General features: G+C 49.5%; 1 protein-coding gene across 4 annotated transcripts in view; it reads right to left on the bottom strand.

Annotated features, from left to right (window-relative positions):
• The window catches only part of SETX (senataxin), a 78,190-nt gene that overhangs the window by 11,767 nt on the left and 38,485 nt on the right, over positions 1–27,938 (bottom strand). For all 4 annotated transcript variants that reach the window (XM_066255881.1, XM_066255882.1, XM_066255880.1 and 1 more), the window contains 9 exons: positions 18,478–18,651; positions 16,560–16,792; positions 15,503–15,670; positions 14,825–14,975; positions 9,790–9,891; positions 9,469–9,584; positions 7,570–7,641; positions 2,664–2,813; positions 1,390–1,497 (listed from right to left, as the gene is read on the bottom strand). In XM_066255881.1, coding sequence (XP_066111978.1) covers positions 1,390–1,497; positions 2,664–2,813; positions 7,570–7,641; positions 9,469–9,584; positions 9,790–9,891; positions 14,825–14,975; positions 15,503–15,670; positions 16,560–16,792; positions 18,478–18,651 — 1,274 coding nt within the window. The remainder of the gene's footprint in view (positions 1–1,389; positions 1,498–2,663; positions 2,814–7,569; positions 7,642–9,468; positions 9,585–9,789; positions 9,892–14,824; positions 14,976–15,502; positions 15,671–16,559; positions 16,793–18,477; positions 18,652–27,938) is intronic.

Below are 27,938 nucleotides of genomic sequence, written 5' to 3'. Positions count from 1 at the left end.
CAAACAGAAATAATTCAATGTCATTGTAAACAAGTCCCTTAAAGATCGATTGCTTCCCCCACCCCTCCGTCACACACCCCTCTGTCCCCCACGGAGCGGTCCAGGTCAAGCCTCCCAAGCTTAGGCCCCAGTGGAGGAAATGAGTAACTGAGGAACAGGACTTCACACACCCAATAACGATGACAGTCTGCACTCTGAGAAAGTCACCCGAGGGACAAACTAAGAGAACTGTTGTTTCCATGGTTGTCCCTTGGGCTACACTTTTCAGTGTCAGCATCATACCAAGATTCGAGAAGCATTCTATCAAACCATCCAGAAGCAAAACCGTGCTCTGAAAAACGCACTGAGATGGGGACTGCTCATGAGCGATGGTGGAGACATGGGCACTCAAGATGTATGTGCAGAGGCATTAGTTCTAAATAACAGACTATCTGTATGTGCGAATTTAAGTGAGTCTGTGTAACTAAACACCCAGCCCCAAGCCAGTGCGCGAGCTGGGCTGGCCCTCGGTAGGGGCGGACCGGAGGCCAGGGTGAGTGAACAGACAGACACGTGCCAGAAGTCTGTTAAACAATTCCTCAGCTGTTCAGTTATAACGCCTACAAACAGGCAGAGGAACTTTCCTCAATAAGCCTGTATTATTTTTGCAATTTTTGCTATTTTTAATCAACCACTAAAGCAGGCAGTCACATTGAGGCTCATCAACACCCTTTTCATTATATGCGATGGGCCCTCAGGCAGTTAAACCCACACATCTTTGAAACATATACTATTTAAATTTCAAAACCATGGTGTAGCCCTATTCGGATGACCCCAAGTGTCCACCAGATCCTGATTGGCGTGCCTGTCTGGGAGCCAGCTTTGAGGTTCAGAAAGCAGGTGGGTGGACACGGTGTGGGTGCAGACCTCCCACAAGCAGGGCGCATGGCCGCCTCCTGCCACCTCCCTTCCCAAAGGTGTGAGGGCCACAGCTGCTTGTACCGCAGCATACAGACTCTACACTGGAAATGTGCTGTAAAAATGTCTCTTTCTAATGTTTTCTCAAAGTTGCACATAAAGATGATTCTTTTCCTCCGTTTTAAACTTTTCTTTCCTTATTGTTTTGGTGTTGTTACTAAGTCAGCCAGCTATGGCCCCTCAAACAGCTGCACACTGCCGGCCCCAAGGACAGGGTCTTCCCGTCTCCCGGCCTCTGACACTGCGACTGTCACACACACAGGCACACACATGCAGTGACAAGCTAAGGAATGCTTTCAGAGACTCTATCCAGACTCAGACAGTGCTCGCTTCTCCCAGCCTTTCCAGCACTTTCTACTGCAAGCAGGAGATGAGGATCCAAAAGCGACTGCCCCTGGGGACTTCCCAGGGCCTGGCCCATGAGGAGCTCACCATGGAGATGACCGTGGGGGGTAGCTGCTTCGGGTCCCCGACGAGGACCAGCTTGTTGCAGCGGTGGATGAGTGGAGTAAGCGTTTCAACTTCACAAGACTGCCCGGCCTGAGAAACACCAAGTACAGAATGGAGAAAGTGGGTTACCTTTGCTTCTACTGACCCGCGTGCAGTAAATTCACCAAGTTCTAACTAACCACTCAGGAAGAGCCACGCTTTCTCCTTCTGCACAAAATACCAAAAGCAAGAATTTTCTTTAGAGAAACAACAAAAAAGTTAATTAAAAAAATCACTGAACTGCACTTTGAAGTTAGCCACCACTCCTGCGCCACTGAAGGATGGGAGCCAGCCACAAACAGAGGGCACATCGTGTCCCAGGCATGTCCGCGTCCTTCTGGAGCTGCATGGTGTCCCCGACCTCCCTGCTCCGCCCCTGCTCCTGGCAAGCCTTCCCCGGAGGAGACCAGGGCCACCCCCGCTGCGCTTGCGCACTGCCTGACCAGGGCCCGGGGCCCCCTGGGCTGACTCTCGTATCTCACTCTCCGCCCCTTCAGTCTTCCGGCTCTACAGTCTAGCAAACAGTAGGTACCTAATAAACATCTGCTTAATCAATAAATAGAAAATATTGCATGACCAGGCAGTGGCGCAGTGGATAGAGCGTCGGACTGGGATGTGAGGACCCAGACTCGAGATCCGGAGGTCGCCAGCTTGAGTGCAGGCTCATCTGGTTTGAGCAAAGCTCACCAGCTTAGACCCAAGGGCACTGGCTCGAGCAAGGGGTCACTCGGTCTATTGTAGACCCCGATCAAGGCACATATGAGAGAGCAATCAATGAACAAATAAGGTGTTGCAATGAAAAACTGATGATTGATGCTTCTCATCTCTCTGCGTTCCTGTCTGTCTGTCCCTATCTATCCCTCTCTCTGACTCTCTCTGTCCCTGTAAAAAAAAAAGAAAATATTGTGGCTCAGAGCTATCGAAGGTTACATTAAAAATGCTTCGAAAGGTAAACTTAAGATATTCCAAGCAGAAGCTAGACAATGCTTGGGAGGGTTTTTGAAGGACAATCAGGCATCCTTATGAGGAAAAGCCCCACACTGGGAGAGCGATTCTGACTGCAGGGAGTCACTAGCAACATATTCCAACAGGAAAACACACATGGATGGGCAAGTAATACCCAGACGCAAAGACCCAGGCTCACAGCCCGCAGCCCGCCGCCTAGTCCCCCACGGCCCCTCCCAGCACTCGTCACACCAACTCGTCACACCACTGACCTCGTCGACAATGACACAGCTGAAGGGGACTCCGCCTTGCCCCCGGAAAGCAGACTCCAGCAGCAGGCCCCCGCTCGTGCTCAGGGTGCAGCAGATGATGTGGGACTCTAAGATGATGATGCTCTGCGTCTTCTGTGGGCGTCCTTGGACCTGAGACACAGAGGCTCATCACTATGCAGCTGTTTGTCAATTCTTGACTATGGTTGCCTGATTTTACTACAAAACACTCACCTTTATTATGTGACAGAATAATATTAGTAAGTGTAAGAGGAGAACCTCAAATCTAGAAAAGCAACAGAAACATTCAAGACAATCACAAGCTCCAGAAAGAACACTGCTTTGCAGTGGAGTCTAAGCTTAGACTCTCTGATTTAAGTACACTAAGAAAAACTTATTCAAGGTTTGATTTGGTCCAAGTCAATTGTAACTCACAGCCAGATGTAAACAGGCATGAGAGAATAAGCAGAGATTAAATCATCCTACTGAGTTGTGAAGCAATTGAGTGAAACCAAGGTGAGAACTAAGCGTGCACATGTTTCTGTTAGGTTTTAAGTACCGTATTTCTCCATGTATAAGATACACCTTTTTAGAAAAAATTGGGGGGGGGTCTAAAAACTGGGTGTGTCTTATACGGTGGTGTAGTTATTTTTTACTTGCATTTCCTGCTTTTTCGCACTTCTAGTCTTTGTGCTCATTGTTGTAGGATTTTTACTTGCATTTCCCGGTTTCTCACACTTGTCTTTGCGCTCCTTGTTTCACACGTTACCGGTATATTGCGGTAGGTTACGTTTTGCCACGTTCTGCCCAGAAATGGCTTAGAAAAGATTTTCGTACAGTGCTGAATTCAAGTTAAAAATGATCTAATTTGCAAAAGTGAATGGAAATCGTGCTGCTGAAGGTAAGTTTGGTCATCCTCCAACTGAGAAATCAACCCAAGACTGGCTACGGGAAGAAGAAACCCTACTGAAAACGGCACGGCAGAAGAAGGCCACGAGAGGCAAGTCAGCAAAATGGCCTGAGTTAGAGAGGATAGAAGATATGGATTGAAGAGCTAAGGGCCATTGGAGTTCCTGTGTCCACAAAGGTGGCTCAGCATGAGGCAAGAAGAATTGCGGATGGAAAAGTTACTGATTTCAAAGGAGGACACAATTGGTGCTTCAGGTTCATGAAACAAAATGGACTAAGCGTGTGTACACCCACCAGACTTGCCCAAAAGATGCCTGACAGCTGTGAGCAGAGGTCCTTGAATTTCATCATTTTATCATTCAGTGTCGGAAGACACATCAGTTTGAGGGACAGATTGCAAATATGGACAAAGTCCTCCTTCAATTTAATGTCCCAAGTAACAGAACTGTTGATAAGAAGTGGGTGGAAACTGTAACTGTGAAGACAAGTGGACGTGGAAAGAGCCATTATCCAGTTGTTCTAGCTTGTTGTGCCAATGGAACCAAGCTGCCTCCTGTGCTGATTTTGAAAGCAAAACCATGCCAAAGGAAGACATTCCTAGAGGAGTGACTGTCCACGTTCATGACAAGGGTTGGATGGATCAGGATGGGATGAAGATCTGGTTTGAGAAAGTTTGGAGAAGACCAGGTGGGCTCTTACGCAAACCTGCCCTATTGGTGCTTGATCAGTTCAGGGCACACATAACAAAAAACACAAAGAAGATTGCTGCAGAGCAAAAACAAAACTTGCTGTCATGCCCAGAGGCTTGACATCCCAGCTTCTACCACTTATTGTCAGCATTAACAAACCCTTCAAAGCTGCTATGAGAGACGAGTGGAACCAATGGATGAAGTCTTCTGGGGATAATTTGACACCAGCAGGAAGAGTGAAGAAACCAACTACAGGAGAAGTTTGTACCTGGGTGGAAAGATCCTGGGATAACATCAAGATTGAGATCATTGTCAAGTCATTTAAGAAGTGTGGCATTTCAGCATGACCTGTGGTGGCGCAGTGGACAAAGCGTCCACCTGGAAATGCTGAGGTCACCGGTTCGAAACCCTGGGCTTGCCTGGTCAAGGCACATATGGGAGTTGATGCTTCCAGCTCCTCCCCCCTGTCTCTCTCTCCTCTCTCTCTCTCTCTCTCCTCTCTCTCTCTCTCTCTCTCTCTCCCTCTCCTCTCTAAAATGAATAAATAAAATAATTAAAAAAAAAAAAGAAGTGTGGCATTTCAAATGCCATAGATGGAACTGAGAACGAGGCAATAGATGAAGACAGTGATTTGTCATCAGACACAGACGAGGACAAGCTAATGGATGGGAAGTTTGACAGTGATGAGGAGTTGTGTGAATTTTATGATGAATAAAACCTGAGTTAAATAACTTCATGTAATACTTTTCTTTTTCTCAAATTTTGGGCCCTAAAATTAAGGTGCATCTTATACATGGAGAAACATGGTACATAGTGGTCTTCTTCCTTCTGTGAAGACTGGTAGGAGCACAAAGGCCTGAAAGACTGACAGCACCCTGCTCTCACAGTGAGCACCCAGCCTCGCCTACGTCTCTGTGCAATGCCCGCTCACGCTGGGGCCGCACAGGGCTGCTCGTGCCAACCCCCCGTGCAGTTGAAAATCCCAGTATAACTTGATACTGCCCTCTGCAGATGTGGATTCTCAACCTTGGATCAAAACTACACCTGAAGTGCAACAGAAGCAGACAGCGTGAATGACAGCCACACTGACCCCCTTCAGGTTCCGAGTCCTAGAGGCGGCCTCGTCTCAGCGACCCTGCCGGCCAGCCCCCGCCTCTGTGAGCAGTAGTGCTCCCCCGGCTCCCGCCTCTGTGAGCAGTGGTGCTCCCCAGGCCCCCGGCCCCCGCCTCTGTGAGCAGTGGTGCTCCCCTGACTCCCGCCTCTGTGAGCAGTGGTGCTCCCCAGGCCCCCGCCTCTGTGAGCAGTGGTGATCCCCAGGCCCCCGCCTCTGTGAGCAGTGGTGCTCCCCAGGCCCCCGGCCCCTGCCTCTGTGAGCAGTGGTGATCCCCCGGCCCCCGCCTCTGTGAGCAGTGGTGCTCCCCAGGCCCCCGGCCCCTGCGAGCAGTGGTGCTCCCCCGGCTCCCGCCTCTGTGAGCAGTGGTGCTCCCCAGGCCCCCGCCTCTGTGAGCAGTGGTGCTCCCCCGGCCCCCGCCTCTGTGAGCAGTGGTGCTCCCCAGGCCCCCACCTCTGTGAGCAGTGGTGCTCCCCAGGCCCCCGCCTCTGTGAGCAGTGGTGCTCCCTAGGCCCCTGGCCCCCGCCTCTGTGAGCAGTGGTGCTCCCCCGGCCCCCGCCTCTGTGAGCAGTGGTGCTCCCCAGGCCCCCGCCTCTGTGAGCAGTGGTGCTCCCCAGGACCCTGGCCCCCGCCTCTGTGAGCAGTGGTGCTCCCCAGGACCCTGGCCCCCGCCTCTGTGAGCAGTGGTGCCCCCCCAAGGCCCCCGGCCCCCGCCTCTGTGAGCAGTGGTGCCCCCCCAAGGCCCCCGGCCCCCGCCTCTGTGAGCAGTGGTGCCCCCCAAGGCCCCCGGCCCCCGCCTCTGTGAGCAGTGGTGCTCCCCAGGCCCCCGCCTCTGTGAGCAGTGGTGCTCCCCCGGCCCCCGCCTCTGTGAGCAGTGGTGCTCCCCAGGCCCCCGCCTCTGTGAGCAGTGGTGCTCCCCAGGACCCCGCCTCTGTGAGCAGTGGTGCTCCCCAGGACCCCGCCTCTGTGAGCAGTGGTGCTCCCCAGGACCCCGGCCCCCGCCTCTGTGAGCAGTGGTGCTCCCCAGGACCCCGGCCCCCGCCTCTGTGAGCAGTGGTGCTCCCCAGGACCCCGCCTCTGTGAGCAGTGGTGCTCCCCAGGACCCCGGCCCCCGCCTCTGTGAGCAGTGGTGCTCCCCAGGCCCCCGCCTCTGTGAGCAGTGGTGCTCCCCAGGCCCCCGCCTCTGTGAGCAGTGGTGCTCCCCAGGCCCCCGCCTCTGTGAGCAGTGGTGCTCCCCAGGCCCCCGGCCCCCGCCTCTGTGAGCAGTGGTGCTCCCCAGGACCCTGGCCCCCGCCTCTGTGAGCAGTGGTGCCCCCCCAAGGCCCCCGGCCCCCGCCTCTGTGAGCAGTGGTGCTCCCCAGGCCCCCGGCCCATGACAGGCGTGGGGCTCTGGCAGAAGTGCCCACGGGGCGCTCCAGGGCTAAAGTGCGGACGCTCTGTCACATGTCTCCTTGCTGCCATCAGTGAGAAAACAGCCAAGCTCACGGCCACAGGAAAATGTAACAAGTAGCAAACACCATGCTACCTGTAAACATGAGCTTCATCTTTCCACTTGGGGAGACTGAGTGTAAGCTAGTTCCAAATTTTAATAAAAACCTTTCCACTTAGTTTTAAGTTTAAATAAATACATTGCTAACGGAAATATGTTAAACTCAACTGTATTTACTTGGCCACACAGAAAAGGCTGACAAGGTCATTCAGAAGTAAACCTCCTCAGACCCCTGACGACTTCGCCACCAGTGCCCTGCGCCCCGGCCCTGGCCCGGTGCTGTCACCCGAGGACAGCAGCACAGAGCTGCCACTGTGCTGGACCTGACTTCAGACACACGCTGGGGTTTTTCTGTTAGAGGGGAAGCACCCACAAACCTACTTTTACTGACTATTCATGAGACTGTAATTACATAACTGATCTTGCAGTTTGGGGAAAGGGGAGACCAGCACCCGGAAGAGGGTTTTAAACTCATCCAGACCCAGAAAAGGAAAAGCGATTTTATAATCATTTCTCTTTTAGAAATTTCAAGTAGAGATAAGAATTCATTAGACTAAAGAAACAGATGCAAATATACATTCAATTACACCACTATTTCCACTTTTGTATTTGCTTGAAATTTCTTATAATAAAAAAATTTTAATGTAACTTGATAAAAGCCTGTATTATGTCATAATTTAAAAAAGAAAAATGCGATAGGTAAACTAATACCTCTTTAATTTTAGAAGCAAGTTCCTGTCTTTCTTCTGAAACTTGGGCGATTTTTTCATCTAATTCTTGCCTCTGGAAAAAATGAGAATGGCACCATTGAAATTAAATAAGCATTTAAAATGCTCTCCAGTGAACTGCCCATTTCCAGGGAGAGCTGCCATGGCACTGGTGACAAGCGCACTTGTCCCATGTGGCCCCTCCCTACTCTCCAGCAGTTGAGGCAGGCGCGCCGGGCTGCGTAGCACGCAGGACTCGGCTACGCTACTCCCTGGCACGGGGTCTCTGCACCCACTCCATCTGGAGCAGCCGTCTCAGCTAACGTGAGCTAGCGAGTGGATTTCCCCAGCAGCCCTGAGTTCAGTCTCCCCTGCCTGCGGGCCGTGTGCCTCCTGCACCCCTTAGATCAGTGCTCCCCAACCTTTTTTGGGCCACGGACCGGTTTAATGTCAGAAAATATTTTCACGGACCGGCCCTTTTAGAGTGGGACGGATAAATGTATCACATGAATGAGACAAGCGTCAAGAGTGAGTCTTAGACGGATGTAACAGAGGGAATCTGGTCATTTTTAGAAATAAAACATGGTTCAGACTTAAATATAAATAAAATGGAAATAATGTAAGTTATTTATTCTTTCTCTGCGGACTGGTACCAAATGGCCCATGGACTGGTACCGGTCCGCGGCCCGGGGATTGGGGACCACTGCCTTAGATAATCCCTGTGGATTTACCAAAATGCCACTCTTGGTGGCTTGGATCGACCAATCCAGCCTTAGGCCGGGAGCCCCGAGGCGCCCCGCCCACAGCCCTGATACAGGCCTGTGCTGTCTGTGCCCCAGGTCCTGCTGTCTGTCTGCACTCCGCCTTCACCTCCCCGTGGGGTCTGTGCCCCAGGGCCTTCACCTCCCGTAGGTGAGGCGTGCCTTGTCTCTCCTCCAGGACCCTGAGCGATAAACTTGAGGCTTGACTGGAGGTGGTGAACACACAATACAAAATATAGAAGACGTGTGGTATAACCGGACCCCTGAAACATGCAGAATTAATGTCACCCCAATCTTCAGTAAAAAATTAAAAACAAGTTCTTCATACTGTGTGAGACGTGAGACCCTGTTGGGTCCAGTGTGGCATGTGTGTGCTTCTGAGCCTCTTCATCCTCCTCCACTCGTGTCTAGGTGGTTCCAGTGTGTGCCAGTCAAGCCTCCACCACCTCTGCCAGGCTACCCTGGCAGACACGGCCCCCAGCCCGTTCCCGGAAGCACCGCGGGGCCAGCCTGCACACCTAGGGGCTGCTCAGAGTCCCGCCTGGGCACAGCAGCTCTGAGCAGGGGGGGCGCCCAGGGCCGTGGCTGTCCTGTCCTCTCCCAGAGGGGGCAGGGCTGACGCACAGACAGACACACCAAGGGCAGAGCAGCAATGTCATCTGCTCAAGTCATGCCACTCCTAGATGGCCTAGGCCTAGGTGCCGGTGAAGTCCTTTTGTCTGACTTAACCGAAATTGAGTTTCTGTGACTTGTAATTGAGAGTTACCTAATCAATTCCAAACAGCTTTAATATTCGCAGCCAGAAGCAACTACAGCCTGCGTCCCCAAGTCAGCTCCCCACCTGTTTCTGTAACTAGTGTGACTGGAACACAGCTATCGCCCTGCGGGCACACCGACTCCCTGCTGCTGTGCCACCACAACAGGGCTGCGTTGTCCAACAGAGACCTGTGAAGTCGGGGACATCCACTATCTTGTCCTTTTCAAAAAATGTATGTTAGCCCCTGATGTAAAGCATACCACCATGTATACATTTTTATTGGCAAATTATGCTACTCCAAAATGAAAAATGGCATCAAATACTCATCAGCTAGTTTGTGCACCTACGATTAATTTAAGCACATTCAGCAGGGATGTCCAGATACCTGTGCTTCTCTCCCAACGCGGCACAGAGCGCGCTGGCGGGAAAGGTCGTCCAGCTGATGGTCTAGGTACTCCTTCCTGCTGTGCATCTCCTGAACGTAAGAAGGCAAGTCTTTCTCTAAAGTAAGAATAAATTAATTAATAAAGTAAAATAATTTCATGACAATTCTAACAAACATACACATATGCATGACAAGAAGAAAAACTAGTTCTCAACACCAGACTAACTCTAAGGTCTCCGCATTACCTTCGATGTCCGAGCCACTGCCCACCGTGCGAAAGGGAACAGAGCAACGTCAGCACGAGCCTTTCCCGGTACTTACTCATTCTGTGGCTGACTTGATTGTCCAAGCTGAATTTTAAGACCTCATTATTAATAGACTTTTCTGGACCCAGACGTACTAAATTGATATCTCCACAGTTTCCTGTTGATAAAAATCACACTTAGAGATTGATAAGGACACTGCCAACCTCCACCCGTTATAATATGTATTTCTAAGGAGATACATTGACAGTCCGAGAAGGGCACTAACGTGAACTATTAACTAGCTGGATACCTGGAACTCTACAGGCTTCAAACACGTGATTTTAGAGATTCTTCATAACAACCCTACAAAGTAAACACATAGCATATCAACCTAGTAAAAGCTACCCAGGTCGTACATAAACACCACATTGCCGAGCTGAGATTCTCTTACACTAACGCTTCCCAAATGATGTTTTTCAGAACATTCCATGGTAAAATATATATGGGAAATGGTGAGTTAAAATAAAACAGATTTCTTAACCACAGGATGTTTCAAGGATATACAAAGACTTTTATTTATTAATACATATTTGAATTCTTAAAACAGAATTTTATTTGACCATCAATCCTTTTCTACAGAACACTCAGGACAGAGTTTAGGAAACTGCTCCACATCACATTCTACTCCAATAACATCACCTAGAAATGGCTCAGAAGCCCTCACAGACAGCCCGTAAATTGCAGGCTGAGTTCATAAGGAGGCAAGACAAATTCTAGGAACCAAAAACAAAGAGAAAGCTGAAAACCAGCGCAGAAAGCCCTGAGCTGCTGTGGCCTCCCTGAGGGTGAGGGCTTGGCCGCTGTTTCCATGTTGACATGTTTTTACTTCAGATTCACTAAAATGCAGAGATTTAAAAATCTTTAATTCTATAGAGTTTGACAAAAATCTGCACTGGCAAAACTACCATTCTGATCAAGATACCGAAGTCCTACCCGAGCTGTGGTGGCACAGTGGGTAACGCGTGGACCCAGGACACTGAGGTCTGGGTTTGAAACCCTGAGGCTGCAGTGTGAGCACAGGAGCAGAGACACGACCCAAGGTCGCTGGCTTGAACTACATACGGGTCACTGGCTCAGCTGGAGCCCCCTGGTCAAGGCATGCATGAGAAGCAATCAATGAACAACTAAAGTGCAGCAACTACAAGTTGATGTTTCCCATCTCTTTCCCTTCTTGTCTCTCATCAAAGAAAAATAAAGGCCCTGGCCAGCTGGCTCAACAGTAGAATGTTGGCCCGGTAAGTGGAAGTCCCAGGTTCGCTTCTCAGCCAGGGCACACAGAAGAAGCGCCCATCTGCTTCTCCACCCCTCCCCCTCTCCTTTCTATCTCTCTCTTCCCCTCCCACAGCCAAGGCTCCATTGGAGCAAAGTTGGACCAGACACTGAGGATGGCTCCATGGCCTCGGCCCCAGGCACTAGAATGGCTCCAGTTGTAATGGAACAATGGCCAAAATGGGCAGTGCATCGCTCCCTGTAGGGCATGCCGGGTGGATCCTGGTCAGACGCATGTGGGAGTCCCTCTGCCTCCCCACTTCTCACTTCAGAAAAATACAAAAAAACAAAACAAACAAAAAGAAAACCCCACAAAAAATGCATACAATCAAATTCAACACCTATTCATGATAAAAACTCTAATGAAAAGGGAAGTTCCCAACCTTATAAAGGCTCTATACCCAAACACAGACACAAACATCACACTTAAAGTGGAAATAGAGAAAAAGACACCCAAAACCACGGGAAGTAGTGTGCTGGAGTCCTGCTCCAGCAGGTCCGGGGGTGTCCCGAGGAATGGACAGCGTCGGCAAGAGAGGACACGAGAGCCCCTTCCATGAATCAGTTGCCAGGCCTCTGATTCAATGGCTAGTTTAGCTTTATTTTATATATTAAGTTATAATCACATGATATGCAGAATACATTAATATTTTTGCTTTAATATGGATGAATATTCCAGGAAGAGGTTAATATATTTATTTAAACTATAAATCAGGTGGTAAGCCATTCTAAGTACTTACACAATACCTTGAGCAGCAACAATACTGGCATCAGCCTTATGTAGGCTTCTAAAAGGTCACTATTGATTATTAACTCTACTTTACCTAATGGTCTATTGTCTAGTAAAATTATGTTTGTCTACTATTTTCTTCTACTAGTTAAGCTTTTACTTTATTTTTCTCAGAGCTTTCTGTCACCTAAAGATCGGGTATGTAAGAGGAATGGAAAGTTTTTCTATTCTTATATAGTATGGAAAGGCTAGGAGAGTTAAGTAAAGGTTAAGTAAAGGCTGAAAGGTGCTTTTGTGGCTAACCTCTGTCTGTCACCTATCCACAGTCGGTAATGCACAGGTCACAACCTATCTTCTCATCATACGGTCTTAGTTGCCTTCGTATGGCATTTCTTGCCGCTTTGGTCAGTAGGCACAAAGGGGGCCCTGACCGAGCTAGTCTCTCCGTAAAGGAAGGTGTGTCTTGCCATCGGGTACGCCTTCCGCTACAGATAACCATTCTTTCTCCATCTAGATTATACTCCTGTATATGGCAAAGGCTCAGAAGTGGTGGGGGAAGTTTACCCATAGATCTGGCTCCCTTTAGGGGGGTACCACCATCGCCCATTTATTCTTACAGGGGGATCCCATGTCTATGGGCTTAGGCAAGGGGATTATATTCTTTAGCCGGGATGGAGTTGCTGGTAAATTTCCACAAGGGCTCGAGTGCTCTGAGGGATAACCGTGTGGTTCCTTTGGGAGTAATTCTGGAGACACATTCACAGACTGGGTGACCTCAGGGTCTCAAGCAGCCTGGGTAAGTACAGTATTGTTGGAATCCTACCATGGGCCCGTCCCTATGGTTATGGCACAAAATCCCAGCAGGGGGAATATGATTAGAGGAGATACCCAGATACGATCCAAAGGACACGTGCCGTGCAGATGCTTCTTCCCTGCTGCCAGACAGCAAGGCTGGATCGGCTCCCGACAATAGCGAAGAGGAGAAATGAAATACAGTGAAAGAAGGAAAAAGCTAATTTCTAAGAAAAAACAAGCCACCTAGCGGCCTGGCTCTCCAGCTGCGCCCGGCCCTGCTGTGTGGTGAGCACTCACCCGCCCGGCCGGGGAAGGCCACTCAAAACTGCACCCCGTGCTGCCGGCAGGCTCTGGGCCAGGCACGCTGGTACGACCACTTTGGAGAATTGGGCACTGCCTAGAAAACTGTTGGTGCACAAACCCTTCCCCCCAACACTTCCGCGTCTCGGCACACCCGCCGCAGAGCAACCTGCCTGCGGCACGGAGTGGACTCCCTGGCAGCAGTGAGAGGGTATTCCGAGGACTCACCCTCACTACCCATACTCGGATCTTTCTATTCTTTTCTGCTCTAGTTTACCTGAAGTGTGCTGGTTCTCATCTCCCTAAGCCGATTTCATAGGCCACAGCTGAAAGCACTGCCCTAGAAAGCCACAGGACAAGACGAGGGACGGGAGGGAGAGCCCAGAGCTGGCTTTCTGTCCGTGTGCTCCCTCTAACTGTCTGCGGAACAGCACAACCTGCTCCCTCCCTGGCTGCGGGAGACGCTACACCCACACTGGAGAAGTAGGCACTGCAGGAATGTTTGCTGCATTTCAAATCTGAGACAACAGAAAATGAAGAGAACCTCAATGGCCATCAAGAGCTAACGACACACAGCTCACTCCCGCTACGCAATACGCAGCAGCAGTTGACGTGAATGACAGGGCTGACACACACGTAAAGTCATGAACCTCACACGCATAACAGTGGCTGGGAAAGCTGCAGACTGACAATGTACTGTAAGTTTTATCAGCCAAAAAATTCCATTTGCAGGCAGTACATGTGCGGTACATAGAACGATGTGTGTGATCCCTCAGGACAAAGTGAGGGCTTGCAGCTGGGCGTAGCCACATGAGTAGGTTCTGGTGGAAAGGGAGGGAGCAGAGGTGTTCCTGGCGGTGCCCAGGAACTTTCCTGAAAACCAGGCTAGGAGGTGCCCCCCCCCAGGGGGCCCTTCTCCGCCCTTCCCCGAGGTGCCTGCTGCTGGCTGTGGGGTGTGCTCACTGGCTTGAAGCACAGGTGGAGGACAAGGGGCCTGGGGCCTGGGGCCTGACTCGGACACACCAGCACCAGCCCTGAGCTGCCACCTCTGGGCTTCGGTGTAAGAAACAAACCCCCACTGTACGTACTGAAGCCACTGCACTTGGAGTCACTCTTATTTGCAGCCAAATCTAACCCTGACTGCTGGAAGGCACTGTCAGGTAACCTCAAGAAAAACATTTGGTCATGGGAGACCAGTTGAATCCAGAGTCCCATTCACACCCCCACTCCAGGTGGGCGCGGGGAGAGCAAGTGTCATGGAACAGGAAGTACTCTGCACCCTCAATCCTCAATCAGCTGTGCTGACCTCACCACCATGCCGGGCGCCGACAGTGACCCTGCACGCAGGCGGTCACCACCCTCAGCTTCTGCTCCAGCGGCACGCAACCGGGCTGCTCACTGCTCAGCCCACAGCCCGCTTTGAGAGCGGCCGACAGTGCGCCAGGGCCGTTCTAGCCCAGGGAGAGCACAGCGCTGGACTCCATACCCGGCCTCCGGGGAGCATGCTCCTCCAGCCATCTGAACAGTGTGGCCTCCGGTCCCCCACCCTTCTCACAGACAGAAACTTCTGCTGCCCCCGTCCCCGGCTAACTCCTACGTGCTCTGAGGTTCCACCTTAGACACCTTTCCTCTCAAAGCCCTTCCACCCCTCACAGGAGGTGTCCGATGTCCCCACATTTCTCTCCTTTCAGAGCACTGACCGCTTTGGGCCTAGACTGCCCACCCCTCCACCCACTTCCTCGTGAGATGCTCTTTTGGGGGTTTCACTGCTGAAGCCTCAGTCCTCAGCACACAGTGAACGCTCAGTGATGCTTGCTAGGAGAATCCCCAAGGCTGGAGGGCCACAGCCTCATGGGCCATTATTATGACCACGACTGGCTTGCTCTTTGCCCTTCGAAGCTGCCCACATTAAACACTGAAAACAAAACAAAATCCAGAAGTCACATAAGTAGCATACCCAAAGGGTTCCTCTTGTCTTTGCACCTTTCTTTGAACTCGATGATAATTTTTTTCATCAGCTCGTCCACAGCCGCGTTGGACGGCGCACACACCAGCACACGGTTCTGCTTGATCTTGGCGTTCGAGTTCTCAGCTGCGAGCCCCCGCCTCTGCTCCCACAGTCCGCCACACGCGCCAGACAAACAAACAAGAAGACTGATGAGCTCACTGTGTCGTCTCCTCCTTTTTCTCTGCTTCCACGTCTGTCTGTCTGTCTAACCTTTACAGAGAGTTAAAAATACATCGACACATCCACATCTTACACTGATATTAAGTCATTCTGGCACAACCTCCTCTCACCTTCTTTGTGCCTTACCTTATTGTTCATTTTACTCGGGACTCAACCCAACCACACTGCAGCCCAGGAAGGCATGCAGACAGTCCCCGCAGGTGTGACCAACAGAAAGCCAGATGACCACCACCTGGCCCTTAGGACTGGTTTCAACCCAACACAGCAGGTTCTTCCTTCTTACCTCTTCGAAGCCCCAGTCCCTGCACTGCTCCTATGACAAAGCGCCACACCACATCAGAAGGACACAGACGTGGAGGAGCAGTGTGGGCACTTACACACCAGTCGGTTAATGCAAGGACAGCGGCCCCTCGCCCTCAGACACAGCACGGACCCCACTGTCTCTACCTCTGTCAGCAGGCGGTACAGGAGGCCAACGATGGTTTTTGATTTCCCTGTTCCGGGTGGCCCGTGAATCAGACAGATCTTGGCAACTGCTGGGGAGTGTTTGACCATGGCATACGCGGTTTCTATCGCCTTCTTCTGGTCCTCGTTGAAATCTCTTAAGTAGGCATCCTACACGAGACGGGAGAGAATCATCGGGCGAGACTCAAAGGGACCCAGCTCGTTCTAACACCATTTTCACTACCAGAAAGAAAGACACTAAAGAAGGGTGAGAGCTGAGACCACACACACAGAAGCCCCAGCACGCAGCAGGGGTCTGTAGACCTCAGTGCAACAAATACCACAATTGTGTTTCATTTGTGAGTCTTACAAAGGTGATGACAATAACCTGTTCTATACTTCTCTGAGATTTCTTCTTTGGTCCTCCCCATTTTGGTCAGTTCTCTCCTTAGACAATAAAAACATGGTACAGTGGGAACAGCATGGGTCTGGGTCAGCTCTGCTCCACACCTCCGTCTCCATCACAAGCTAGGTCTCTTAAAACTCCTCACCCCTTTTCGCCCCAGTCTTCGTCACCATTAAGTCCGGGGCTGTTTAAAGGGTGAGGATGACTGAGACGACGCACACAGAAGCCCCAGCACGCAGCGGGGCCGAACTAGGACCTCCCTTTCCCCTTCGCCGTCTTAACTTCCTGAAGTTACAGGCAGGTCTTCCAGGGGGATATGTGTTCACACAAAATGACAGCTTCGTCCTCATACTTGCACCGATACCACTCAATTCTCCCACACCCAAATGTCAATCACCTAACAGACATTCCGTAGGACGCTCACCTAACAGTTACTGTTGCTCTTCCGGCACCCTTCCCACACGTTAGAGTACTATATCTTTTTCCTGAGTTAAGCTGACTACCTAATACATATTTTGAAATGTTCAAGACAACTAAGCATGACACAACACCCGTGCACACAGTGAGTGTGTTTTGTTGCAGACATACAGAATATGCAGCCGATAAACATAACATGATGCTTTAACAGCCTGACACGAAATAATCATCACTCACAATTCTCTCAGATGTTGTAGTCAGTAAATCTTTTATACAGAAGTCCATGGGGTTTGGATTCAGAATAGCTCTAGCCAGTTGGTTCCGACCACTCAACAAAGACATGGCTTTCAACTTCCTCTGTGTAGTTACCAGAGAACTGATTACAATGCATTTCACAAATTCATTTAAATTGACTGGCACATCATCTTGAGTCTGGATGAAAAGGGAACACTCATATTTCCCATTATGCACTATTATCAAGAAAGAAAGAAAAGCAATTTCAGTTACCAGTGAATAGCAGTGGCCAGTTAAAAGGTTATTCAGTTATTTATCATGTATATTTTTATATGATATCATTTAAATAATTCGCTCAATAAACACTTCTTTTTTTTGTGGGAGAGACAGAGTCAGAGAGAGGGACAGATAGGGACAGATAGGAAGGGAGATGAGAAATATCAATTCTTCGTTGCAATTCCTTAGTTGTTCATTGATTGATTTCTCATATGTGCCTTGACCAGGGGGCTACAGCAGACCGAGTAACCCCTTGCTCGAGCCAGTGACCTTGGGTCCAAACTGGTGAGCTTCTGCTCAAACCAGATGAGCCCACGCTCAAGCTGGCGACCTCGGAGTCTCGAACCTGGGTCCTCCGCATCCCAGTCCGACGCTCTATGAACTGCGCCACCGCCTGGTCAGGCCAATATACACTTCTGAATGCCTCTAAGAAGCAGGCAATGTTCCTAGCAAGAGGCTCCATGTCTGGAAGACAGAGGCAGATGGCCAAACACGTCAGGTGGGGAAGAAGCAGAAGGGGGTGAGGACGTGTGGGGCTGTCAGGGAGGGAGCACTGCGGACAGCAGGCAGGGAAGGTCTTCCTGAGCAGGGACTTGCGACAAGGCCACTTGGGATGCTATTGCAGCCATCCAGGTAAAAGGGACAGTAGGAGGGACCAGGACACAGCAGCCGAGGTGGGGCCTGGGTTCGGGACGGGTTGCAAAGTCAGAGCAGATAGGATCTGCTGATGGACCAGGTGCAGAGTGTGAGAGAGATCGAGGATGACTGCCAGGGTCTGGCCTGAGCAACAGGACGACGAGAGGTCCTGTTTCTGGATAGGAAACTAAAGGGACAGCAAATCTCAGGCAGGAAATCAAGTGTTTTTTTCGGACGAGGTTTGAAAAGTGGAGATGTCTGATGGTTGGATACATGAGAAGTTCAGGGAAGGAAACTACCTTAGAAATATAAATTTGACAAATGTAATCATGGCAACAGTCAGAACACATACTGTCCCTGTTACTGTTCTTCTAAACGCATCCTACACAAAGAACTGAGCTCCAACCGCACTTCAAACAAGCATGGCATGCCAGCTATGACGCAGCCTGATCCTAATGCTGAACTTTAAGGGCCTTAGTCATCGTTTTTCAAATACAATGCTAAAAGGAAAAGGGGTAATAACAAAATCACGTTTTCCTCACGTCACCGGGAGGGAGGGGGCAGCAATGTCACAAAGGCAGCTGGGCGCAGAGTCCAGAACGGGCACTTCGTAGGCCGAGCTGCACTAGTGGGGCTGCACCTGTGACCCAGCCCCCGCAGAGCAGACCTCAGCGAAGACACCTGCACCCCGAGCCGCGGCTCCCTGGTGAGCCGGCGCGGAGTTCTAGTGCTCTGCAGGGCTTTGGGGAGGGTGACAACGTGACAGGACAAGGCACACAGCAGCTACTTGTTAAATTAAAGCTAACCTTTTTCTTAAGCTACTCTAGGGAGAGAAAATACATTTGTAATATTTACTGAAAAAAATCTGCATGTAAGTGGACCCACAGAATTCAAACCCGTGTTGTTCAAGGATCTACTGTGGCAAATACCTGGCTGAAAGGACAATTTCAAGGGAAATACAAGATGAGCTTATAGCTGACAGGCTCCCGCCAGCGTCTCATGTACTTACTGACTGACGTGCGGCGAAATTTATGAATGTAAGCACAGTAATATTCAGCGGAACCTTGGTCGGAATGCCCCTCTATGTCTCTCTTCTCTCCGTTCGGTCTCTCAAGAATCAGGAACACCAGATCGTTTTCCTTTGGATGAAGCTGCTTAGATAGTTCACATTCCTCAAGAGAAACTACAGAACAACAGGAAGTCAGCATTTGTCCTAACAGAATCACTTAACTAAGGTTAATTAAGAGGACCCTACACCTGTGCTAAGTCCCACAGACTGCACTAGCGATTTACACACACCTCCCCACGACAGTCTACAAATACAGATTATACAGAATCATCAAATTTTTCTTTAAAAATGCTAAGAAGCCCAAACAGATGGAAAATATAATACTCAGAAGTAGCTGATACATTTCCTTTCCTTGAAGTTTTAGTTTTTAATCAAGAAATTGTCTTTTGATCCCCACTTTCATAATCCCAGGGGAAAATCCAAAAACAGACCCAAGTCCACGTGAGAATCGTGAGCCCACTGGGGCATTCAGCTGCAGAGTGAACGGGGCCGGGGCCCCGACAGCGCCGGGCTAAGGATGCTCAGGCCGCGGCCAGGCTGAGCAGCTCACACTGAAGCCAAGCGCAAAGTCCTGGCCTCAGGCAGGCTGAGCACCTACAGCGCACAGAAGAAATACCTATGCGAAGGCATCAGAGCCCAAACACAACGGTGGCAAATCCCTCTGCTTGGGTCCAGAAGGCTTATTGCAGTACTTCCTAGAAACATCTCAGCTACTCAGGGAGTAGCAGCCGAGAGGTCCAGCAGTGCCTGGGATGACCCTGTCGGGCTGAAGAGGCAACAGGTAGAGGCCAAGACCTGCACAGAGAGGGACCATGAAGGACTACGACCAAGGGTGCAGCAGAGGTAAACTAGCGCTCAATGGACAGCCACCCAGCTTCAAGTCACCTGGGCACTTAACACACACACAGTCCCTTCACAGGGCTAAGATGGCCCACACTGCTCATGCCCCCAGAAGGCCAGCAGAAAGCAGAGAAAAACCCTGTCTGGAAGAAGACAGTACTGTTAGAAATAATGTCCAAGGACAAGACCAACACACATCCGAGATAAGCCAAGCACAGGACTGGCAGCGTCCCGGGACAGGAAGGACTGCCCAGGGCTACACATCATGCCTCACACGGTCCAAGACAGTTAAGATACAGGACAAGAGCACCCGACACAAGATACAGGACAAGAGCACCCGACACAAGATCCAGGACAAGAGCACCCGACACAAGATCCAGGACAAGAGCACACGACACAAGATACAGGACAAGAGCACCCGACACAAGATACAGGACAAGAGCACACGACACAAGATACAGGACAAGAGCACACGACACAAGATACAGGACAAGAGCACCCGACACAAGATCCAGGACAAGAGCACACGACACAAGATACAGGACAAGAGCACACGACACAAGATACAGGACAAGAGCACCCGACACAAGATACAGGACAAGAGCACACGACACAAGATCCAGGACAAGAGCACACGACACAAGATACAGGACAAGAGCACACGACACAAGATACAGGACAAGAGCACCCGACACAAGATCCAGGACAAGAGCACACGACACAAGATACAGGACAAGAGCACACGACACAAGATACAGGACAAGAGCACACGACACAAGATACAGGACAAGAGCACACGACACAAGATACAGGACAAGAGCACACGACACAAGATACAGGACAAGAGCACACGACACAAGATACAGGACAAGAGCACACGACACAAGATACAGGACAAGAGCACACGACACAAGATACAGGACAAGAGCACACGACACAAGATACAGGACAAGAGCACACGACACAAGATACAGGACAAGAGCACACGACACAAGATACAGGACAAGAGCACACGACACAAGATACAGGACAAGAGCACCCGACACAAGATACAGGACAAGAGCACACGACACAAGATACAGGACAAGAGCACACGACACAAGATACAGGACAAGAGCACACGACACAAGATACAGGACAAGAGCACCCGACACAAGATACAGGACAAGAGCACACGACACAAGATCCAGGACAAGAGCACACGACACAAGATACAGGACAAGAGCACCCGACACAAGATACAGGACAAGAGCACACGACACAAGATACAGGACAAGAGCACACGACACAAGATACAGGACAAGAGCACCCGACACAAGATACAGGACAAGAGCACACGACACAAGATACAGGACAAGAGCACCCGACACAAGATACAGGACAAGAGCACCCGACACAAGATGGGCATAAACAGAGGTCAAGTCTTTTAAAGACTCTGCCTGTCTATGGAGACATTTCAAGTATCTATTAAAACCACAGATTTTGGCAACTTCCCTAGCCTCCATCTTTCTTTCCTCGGGGCCAGGGAACCTTGCCGGGCGGGATGTGCGCTCTGTACTCAATAAAGTCGTTTATTATTCCACAAAAAAACAAAAAACAAAAACAAAAAAAACAACCATAGATTTTGACTTTGAAAAATCAAGGATGCACACACTATAAGCTTTAACCTACTAAAATAGTAAAAGAGGTAGAATTTCTAAAATAGAAAAAAAGAAAAGTTGTTGAAAACTGGAAAAAAGAAGTCGTCAACCAAAACAAAAGAAGGTAATAAATGTAATATATAATCAAGTCCCCTTGTTCTGGTTTTCATTTTATATTTGGTCATTATTATTTGCCTCTGTGCTGTCACGCCTCAGAAGTCTCCTCTACCAAAAGCAAGCCCACCCAGACTGGCAGGCCCTGTCCAAGCAGCTCGGCACTGGCACGAGGAGCCCAGTACAGCGGACGGCAGCCCGTGCTCCGAGTCAGTGCCCCTCCAAGCAGCTCGGCACTGGCACGAGGAGCCCAGTACAGCGGACGGCAGCCCGTGCTCCGAGTCAGTGCCCCTCCAAGCAGCTCGGCACTGGCATGAGGAGCCCGCTACAGCGGACGGCAGCCCGTGCTCCGAGTCAGTGCCCCTCCAAGCAGCTCGGCACTGGCACGAGGAGCCCGCTACAGCGGACGGCAGCCCGTGCTCCGAGTCAGTGCCCCTCCAAGCAGCTCGGCACTGGCACGAGGAGCCCGCTACAGCGGACGGCAGCCCGTGCTCCGAGTCAGTGCCCCTCCAAGCAGCTCGGCACTGGCACGAGGAGCCCAGTACAGCGGACGGCAGCCCGTGCTCCGAGTCAGTGCCCCTCCAAGCAGCTCGGCACTGGCACGAGGAGCCCAGTACAGCGGACGGCAGCCCGTGCTCCGAGTCAGTGCCCCTCCAAGCAGCTCGGCACTGGCACGAGGAGCCCAGTACAGCGGACGGCAGCCCGTGCTCCGAGTCAGTGCACCTGCACGGGAGGGGCCGCAGAACGGCACGCTGGCCAGTACCACTGTTTGCAGGGAACCAACCCGTTCACTTCAAAACTGGTCAAGAGTCAACTACTCATTCTGCTTTTCTTTATAAAGCATAACATGAACTAAATGATATGGAGAAATATCTCTTTACAGAACCATTCCAGCAAATAAATGAAGACATGATCAAATAAAAATATCACCACTTCGTATCCTTGAATAAATTAATCAATCAAAGCCATAAGCTGTAATTAGTACAAAAAGAAAAGAAATAAGACACCAAGCATCTCTCAATTAAGGAAAATACCACCATCTATCCAAGTTTGGCAAAAATAATAAACTTAAATCTGATCAAACCCCTAGATCAGTTATCATTTTACAGGAAATGCAGAGGTCAGAACAATATATTGAACTCCATCAGAGGGTACAATCAGCAAAATTCACACGGTGGAAACTCCTACAGGACCACGGACCCAATCTCTCCAATAAACAAATTAGAGAAGGAAAAAAGTTAATCAGAAAATTAAAACCATACCAACCAATGCCAATGAGTGAACCTAATTGGGATTTTAATTCAAACCAGCTGAAAAAATTATTTGTAAGGAAACTGGAAATTTGATTGCTGGTTAGCTATCTGATAATAGGGAACTCTTAATATTTTTGCAACAAAATAATTGATTTTTTTAAGTGAGAGAAGGGGAGATAGAGAGATAAGAGTCCCCCATGTGCCCCGAACGGGATCTACCAGCAACCCCCATCTAGGGCTGTTGCTTGAATCAACCAAGCTATCCTCAGCACCAGGGTCCATGTGTGGACGAACCAACCCATCCTCAGGGCCCGGGGCTGACGCTTGAACCAATCGAGCCACTGGCTGTAAGCGGGGAAGAGAAGCAGATGGTGACTTCTCCTGTGTGCCCTGACTGGGGACTGAACCCAGGATGTCCACACGCCAGGTTGACGCTCTATCTACTGAGCTAACTGGTCAGGGCCTGATTTTTTAAGGTCCATATATTTTAGAGATACTCACTGAAATAAAATTAAAAAAAAAAAAAAGCCGCCCTGGCCGGTTGGCTCAGCGGTAGAGCGTCGGCCTAGCGTGTGGAGGACCCGGGTTCGATTCCTGGCCAGGGCACACAGGAGAAGCGCCCATTTGCTTCTCCACCCCTCCGTTGCGCTTTCCTCTCTGTCTCTCTCTTCCCCTCCCGCAGTCAAGGCTCCATTGGAGCAAAGATGGCCCGGGCGCTGGGGATGGCTCTGTGGCCTCTGCCCCAGGTGCTAGAGTGGCTCTGGTCGCAACATGGCGACGCCCCGGAGGGGCAGAGCATCGCCCCCTGGTGGGCAGAGCGTCGCCCCTGGTGGGCGTGCCGGGTGGATCCCGGTCCGGCGCATGCGGGAGTCTGTCTGACTGTCTCTCCCTGTTTCCAGCTTCAGAAAAATGAAAAAAAAAAAAAAAAAGCCAAAGATCATCTATAAAACCTCTCCGCAGAAAACTAAAAGGTTCCTAAAAGTAACCCTAAATACCGGCAAGTGATGATATCCGCCTTACACATTAGAAAATCAGAATTGGGAAGATGTCAGTTCTTAACAAATTTTCATAATTTTTTTCTCTAAAATTCACCTCAGAATGCAAAAGGATACTAATAGCCAAGGCACTGTCGAGGCCAATCATGGCAGAAGGACCTCCTCACTAGGTATTACTACAAAGCCAGGGTGAGTAACCAGGCAAAGTGGCAGAGGCACAGATGACCCAAAGAAGAAGAAATGCGTCCAGAGAAAGACCCGCTCATGAGGTGGACACTAGATTTGCAACAAACGCGGCTCTGCAGAGCAGAGAGGACAGTCTCTCCACACAGCACTGGGCAAGTCCGTCCCCGCCTGGGGAGAGGAGGGACCGGAACCCACAGCTCTCTCACGCACAAACCTGAGTTCCAAGCTGACGAACAACCCAGCCTCTCGAGAAGGAACTGGCTAGCTTTTCCTGTGAAGAGCTAGCCCTCTCCTCTGCAGGCCACACGGCGCCTGCTGCATACTCACCATCTTTCCTCAAAGCCCTTTAGAAATGTAACCCCTCATCTAGGGCAATACAAAAACAGGATAGCTGACCTCGTCTAGATGTTGAGATAGCATCTCAGCTGCCACATAGAGCACGAACCACACACACACACACACACACACACACACACACACACACAAATGCATTTGTTATGTTAAAAATAAATTCTTAGGAAGAATAAAATAAGAATTTTCCGGTCATCACTGAGAGAGTCACAATGCAAGCCCAAGTGGCAGAATGGCTTCTTCCCGGTTATACAAAGAACCTCACACATCAGCACGAAGAAGACACCAGAGAATGAAGAGCCTGAACAGGCACTTCCCCAAGGAGGTTCCTGAAACATCTACTAAATCAATGAAAAGGTGCTCAACCTCACTGACTATTACAAAATAAAACCAGAAAAGACCATCAGCAAACAACACACTGTAATGGCTAACATTAACCCAGCAATTAACACGAATGGATTGGTGAAGACAGCTGATGCGACTTCACACACGCAGCTGGTGGGGGAGAAGTCCACAAAGGCGCGGCGTTACCCCCACGCTGAACGTGGGTATGCCCTGAGACACTGCCATCCACCTCAGACATACTCAACAAAAGTGCCCTCACAACCCCTGGCCGTTGGCTCAGTGGATAGAGCATCAATCCAGAGCACCAGAGGTCAGGGGTTCGAGCCCTGTTCAAGGCAAGTATGAGAAGCAATCAATGAGTACACAGCTAAATGGAACTAAAAATGCTTCTCTTTCTCTCCCTTCCACTTCTTCAAATGAATGGAAAATTTTAAAAAGTTAAAATGCCCTCAGAAAACCGACACAAAGAATCACAGTAACATTACTCATCAAATGCTTATATGAAAGCTGGCCCAGCAGGCCTGCAGCTGTGCCCTCAGCAAGGGGCTCACAGGGCTGGCCCTCAGCATCTGGGAACTTGTATTTCTGGACAGTGCCCACCGCTCGCTAATGAGAACGGCTGGCTGCACCTCACCTGTGTGCAGAGAGAATGTGGTTCATGCCGACTACCGCTTCCCTCCTGGAAGTGGACCTTCGGCTAGGCAGAGCCCAAGGGTTTGGGGCACGGAGGCCCTGACAAGCTTCCCGGGCAGGAACATTTCACCTGCGCTGTGATCACTCACAACAGGGAAAATTAAGTGTGTCCTGTGGGACTCCGCCCAGAGGGGACCCGGGAAGCCTGCCCCACACGAGCTTTCCCCGAGATTTTGCTTTGTATCCTTTCACCACAGTAAGTGACAGCCGTGAGCACAAGGATATGTTGAGTCCTCTCATCAATCACTGAACCTGGGCACAGTGCTGGGAGTCCCTGACACCAAGTCAAACTGCCGGAAGAAATGCCTACCAACAGTGAGGCTGATAAATGTTCATACAATGATATACAAGCACAACGATGAAAAAATAGCCTACATGCAATGAAGGATGAGTTGTACAGACAGGTTAAATAAAAGAAACCAGACTCTAGTATATTCTATGGAGTCTACCATATGATGAAGATAAATACCAGAGAAATTATTGACTTAAATATTATTTACAATGTTTCCAAATTAAGAAGAAAACAACCTGCCTAATAGAAAAAAAGGACAAGGGGAACAGACAGACAATTATCACCACCCCTGACGCCCAATAATTCAAATGACCAGGCAAGATCTGGGGACAACAACCACAACTTCAATGAGATAATTTTTGTATATAAAACTGAAAAAAAAGTTTAAATCAGTAAATGAGAGAGATATACATTCTTACATCCTATGTTAGAAGTGAAACTGGTATTTCTTTTGGCAGAGAAACAGTATGAATAAAAAGTCTCGCCTGACCAGGCAGTGGCGCAGTGGATAGAGCATCAGACTGGGATGCGGAGGACCCAGGTTCGAGACCCTGAGGTCGCCAGCTTAAGTGCGGGCTCATCTGGTTTGAGCAAAAAGCTCACCAGCTTGGACCTAAGGTCGCTGGATCAAGCAAGGGGTTACTCAGTCTGCTGAAGGCCTGTGGTCAAGGCACATATGAGAAAGCAATCAATGAACAATTAAGGTCTCGCAACGAAAAACTGATGATTGATGCTTCTCATCTCTCTGCATTCCTGTCTGTCCCTCTCTCTCTGTCCCTGTAAAAAAAAAAAAAAAAAAAAAAAATCTTGAAAAAGTCTCAAAACGTGCCATGAGCCACATCCTGTTTGACCTAGAACAACGCTTTAGTCAGTGTTCATAACAGTGAGAAACTATAAATAATGTCCACATCTAACTAGAAATGTATTAAATGGAACTATGGGAGACGCTTACAATGGAATATACTGTCATTATGTAGTAACTCTGAAAAGACATCTATAATATATAAGTCAAAGGTAAGCTTAGTGAAGGTGGAGATACTGTTTTCTTTTTTTTAATTATTTTATTTTTTTAGTGAGAGGAGGAGAGGCAGAGAGACAGATTCCCTGCATGTGCCCTGACTGGGATCCACCTGGAAAAAAGCCCACGAGGGGGTGATGTTCTGCCCATCTGGGGCCATTGCTCTGTTGCTCAGCAACTGAGCCATTTTCTAGTGCCTGAGGCAGAGGCCACAGAGCCATCCTCACTGCCCAAGGTCAACTTGCTAATGGAGCCATGGCTGTGGGAGAGGAAGAGAGGGGGGGATGAAGGGAGGTACGGAGGGAGGGGGAAAAGGGAGGAGAGGGAAGGAGGGAAGGAGAAGGAAGGAGGGAAGGAGAAAGAGAAGGGGAGAGAGAGGGGTGGAGAAACAGATGGTCGCTTCTCCTGTGTGCCCTGACCAGGAATCGAACCCGGACTGATGCTCTACCACTGAGCCAACCGGCCAGAGTTGAAATTATCTTTTCTAAACAGGTACATACCCAGCATCTGGAATCACATACGATCAGATAGTATAGATAGGATGAGGCCAAAGTAGGTTTACATTTGATCACATAGAAAATAATGTAATAACAAATAATAATACAAGAATAAAATGTTTCATGCACTCAGAGCTGCAAACCTATTTTGGCTCCACCCTACATAAAGCCAATTATATTTGCTAAAAAATGGTCACAAAACAGGGAAAATTACCTACCACACACATGCAGATTTCACACAGGTGAGTAAAAAAAGTCTGGCAGTAAGACACACACTAGTATGTTCCTCCAGTTATCTCTGAACAACAGGAATGATGGGTAAGGTCTATTTTACTGCTGGCTAATATTACCTGAATGCTCTATAATGAATACAGTACCTTCCCCCAAGAGATACACATGCTTTCCTCTTAGGTGAATCTAATGGAGTAGGATGAATTTGGAGGAGTGGATAAAATTTATACTTCTTATTTTATATTGAATATGTGCTTTATTTACAACTAATACATAAATGTGACTCTGTGTTTCAGACTAATCATAAAATGAGACTACAGATGGCAGGAAGACTTCCTCAGAATCCATAACCCTATTATCACAACCCCCCTTCACCCCGTCAAACCCCTGCACTCACCCTCTCTCTCATGCCCAGCTTCCATGGGTACTTTGGCCTGTGATCTTCTATTTACAGAATGATTAAAACTAGAAATTTTATATTCATAACTTTTCCAGTAATTATCCTCATTAAGACTTCAGACAGCCTGACCAGGCGATGGCACAGTAGATACAGTACAGCCTGGGATACAGAGGACTCAGGTTCAAAACCCGGAGGTCACCGGCTTGAGTGCAGGTTTATCCGGCTTGAGTGTGGGCTCATCAGCTTGAGCACAGGGTCACTGGCTTGAGCATGGGACCATCGATATGACCCCATGGTCACTAGCTTGAGCCCAAAGGTCACTGGCTTGAAGCCCAAGGTTGCTGGCTTGAGCACTGGCTCAGCTGTAGCCCGCTGGTCAAGGCACATATGAGAAGCAATCAATGAACTAAGGTGCCACAAAGAAGAATTGATGTGTCTCATCTCTCTCTCCCTTCCTGTCTGTCCCTGTCCTTCTGTCTCTCTTGCTTAAAAAAAAAAAGACTTTAAACACAGTCTTTGTAAGAGGTTACAAATTCAACTTAAGAA

The sequence above is a fragment of the Saccopteryx bilineata genome, chromosome 2 (assembly GCF_036850765.1).
Source record: "Saccopteryx bilineata isolate mSacBil1 chromosome 2, mSacBil1_pri_phased_curated, whole genome shotgun sequence".
Taxonomy (NCBI): domain Eukaryota; kingdom Metazoa; phylum Chordata; class Mammalia; order Chiroptera; family Emballonuridae; genus Saccopteryx; species Saccopteryx bilineata.
This window is presented reverse-complemented; position numbering and strand designations above follow the sequence as displayed.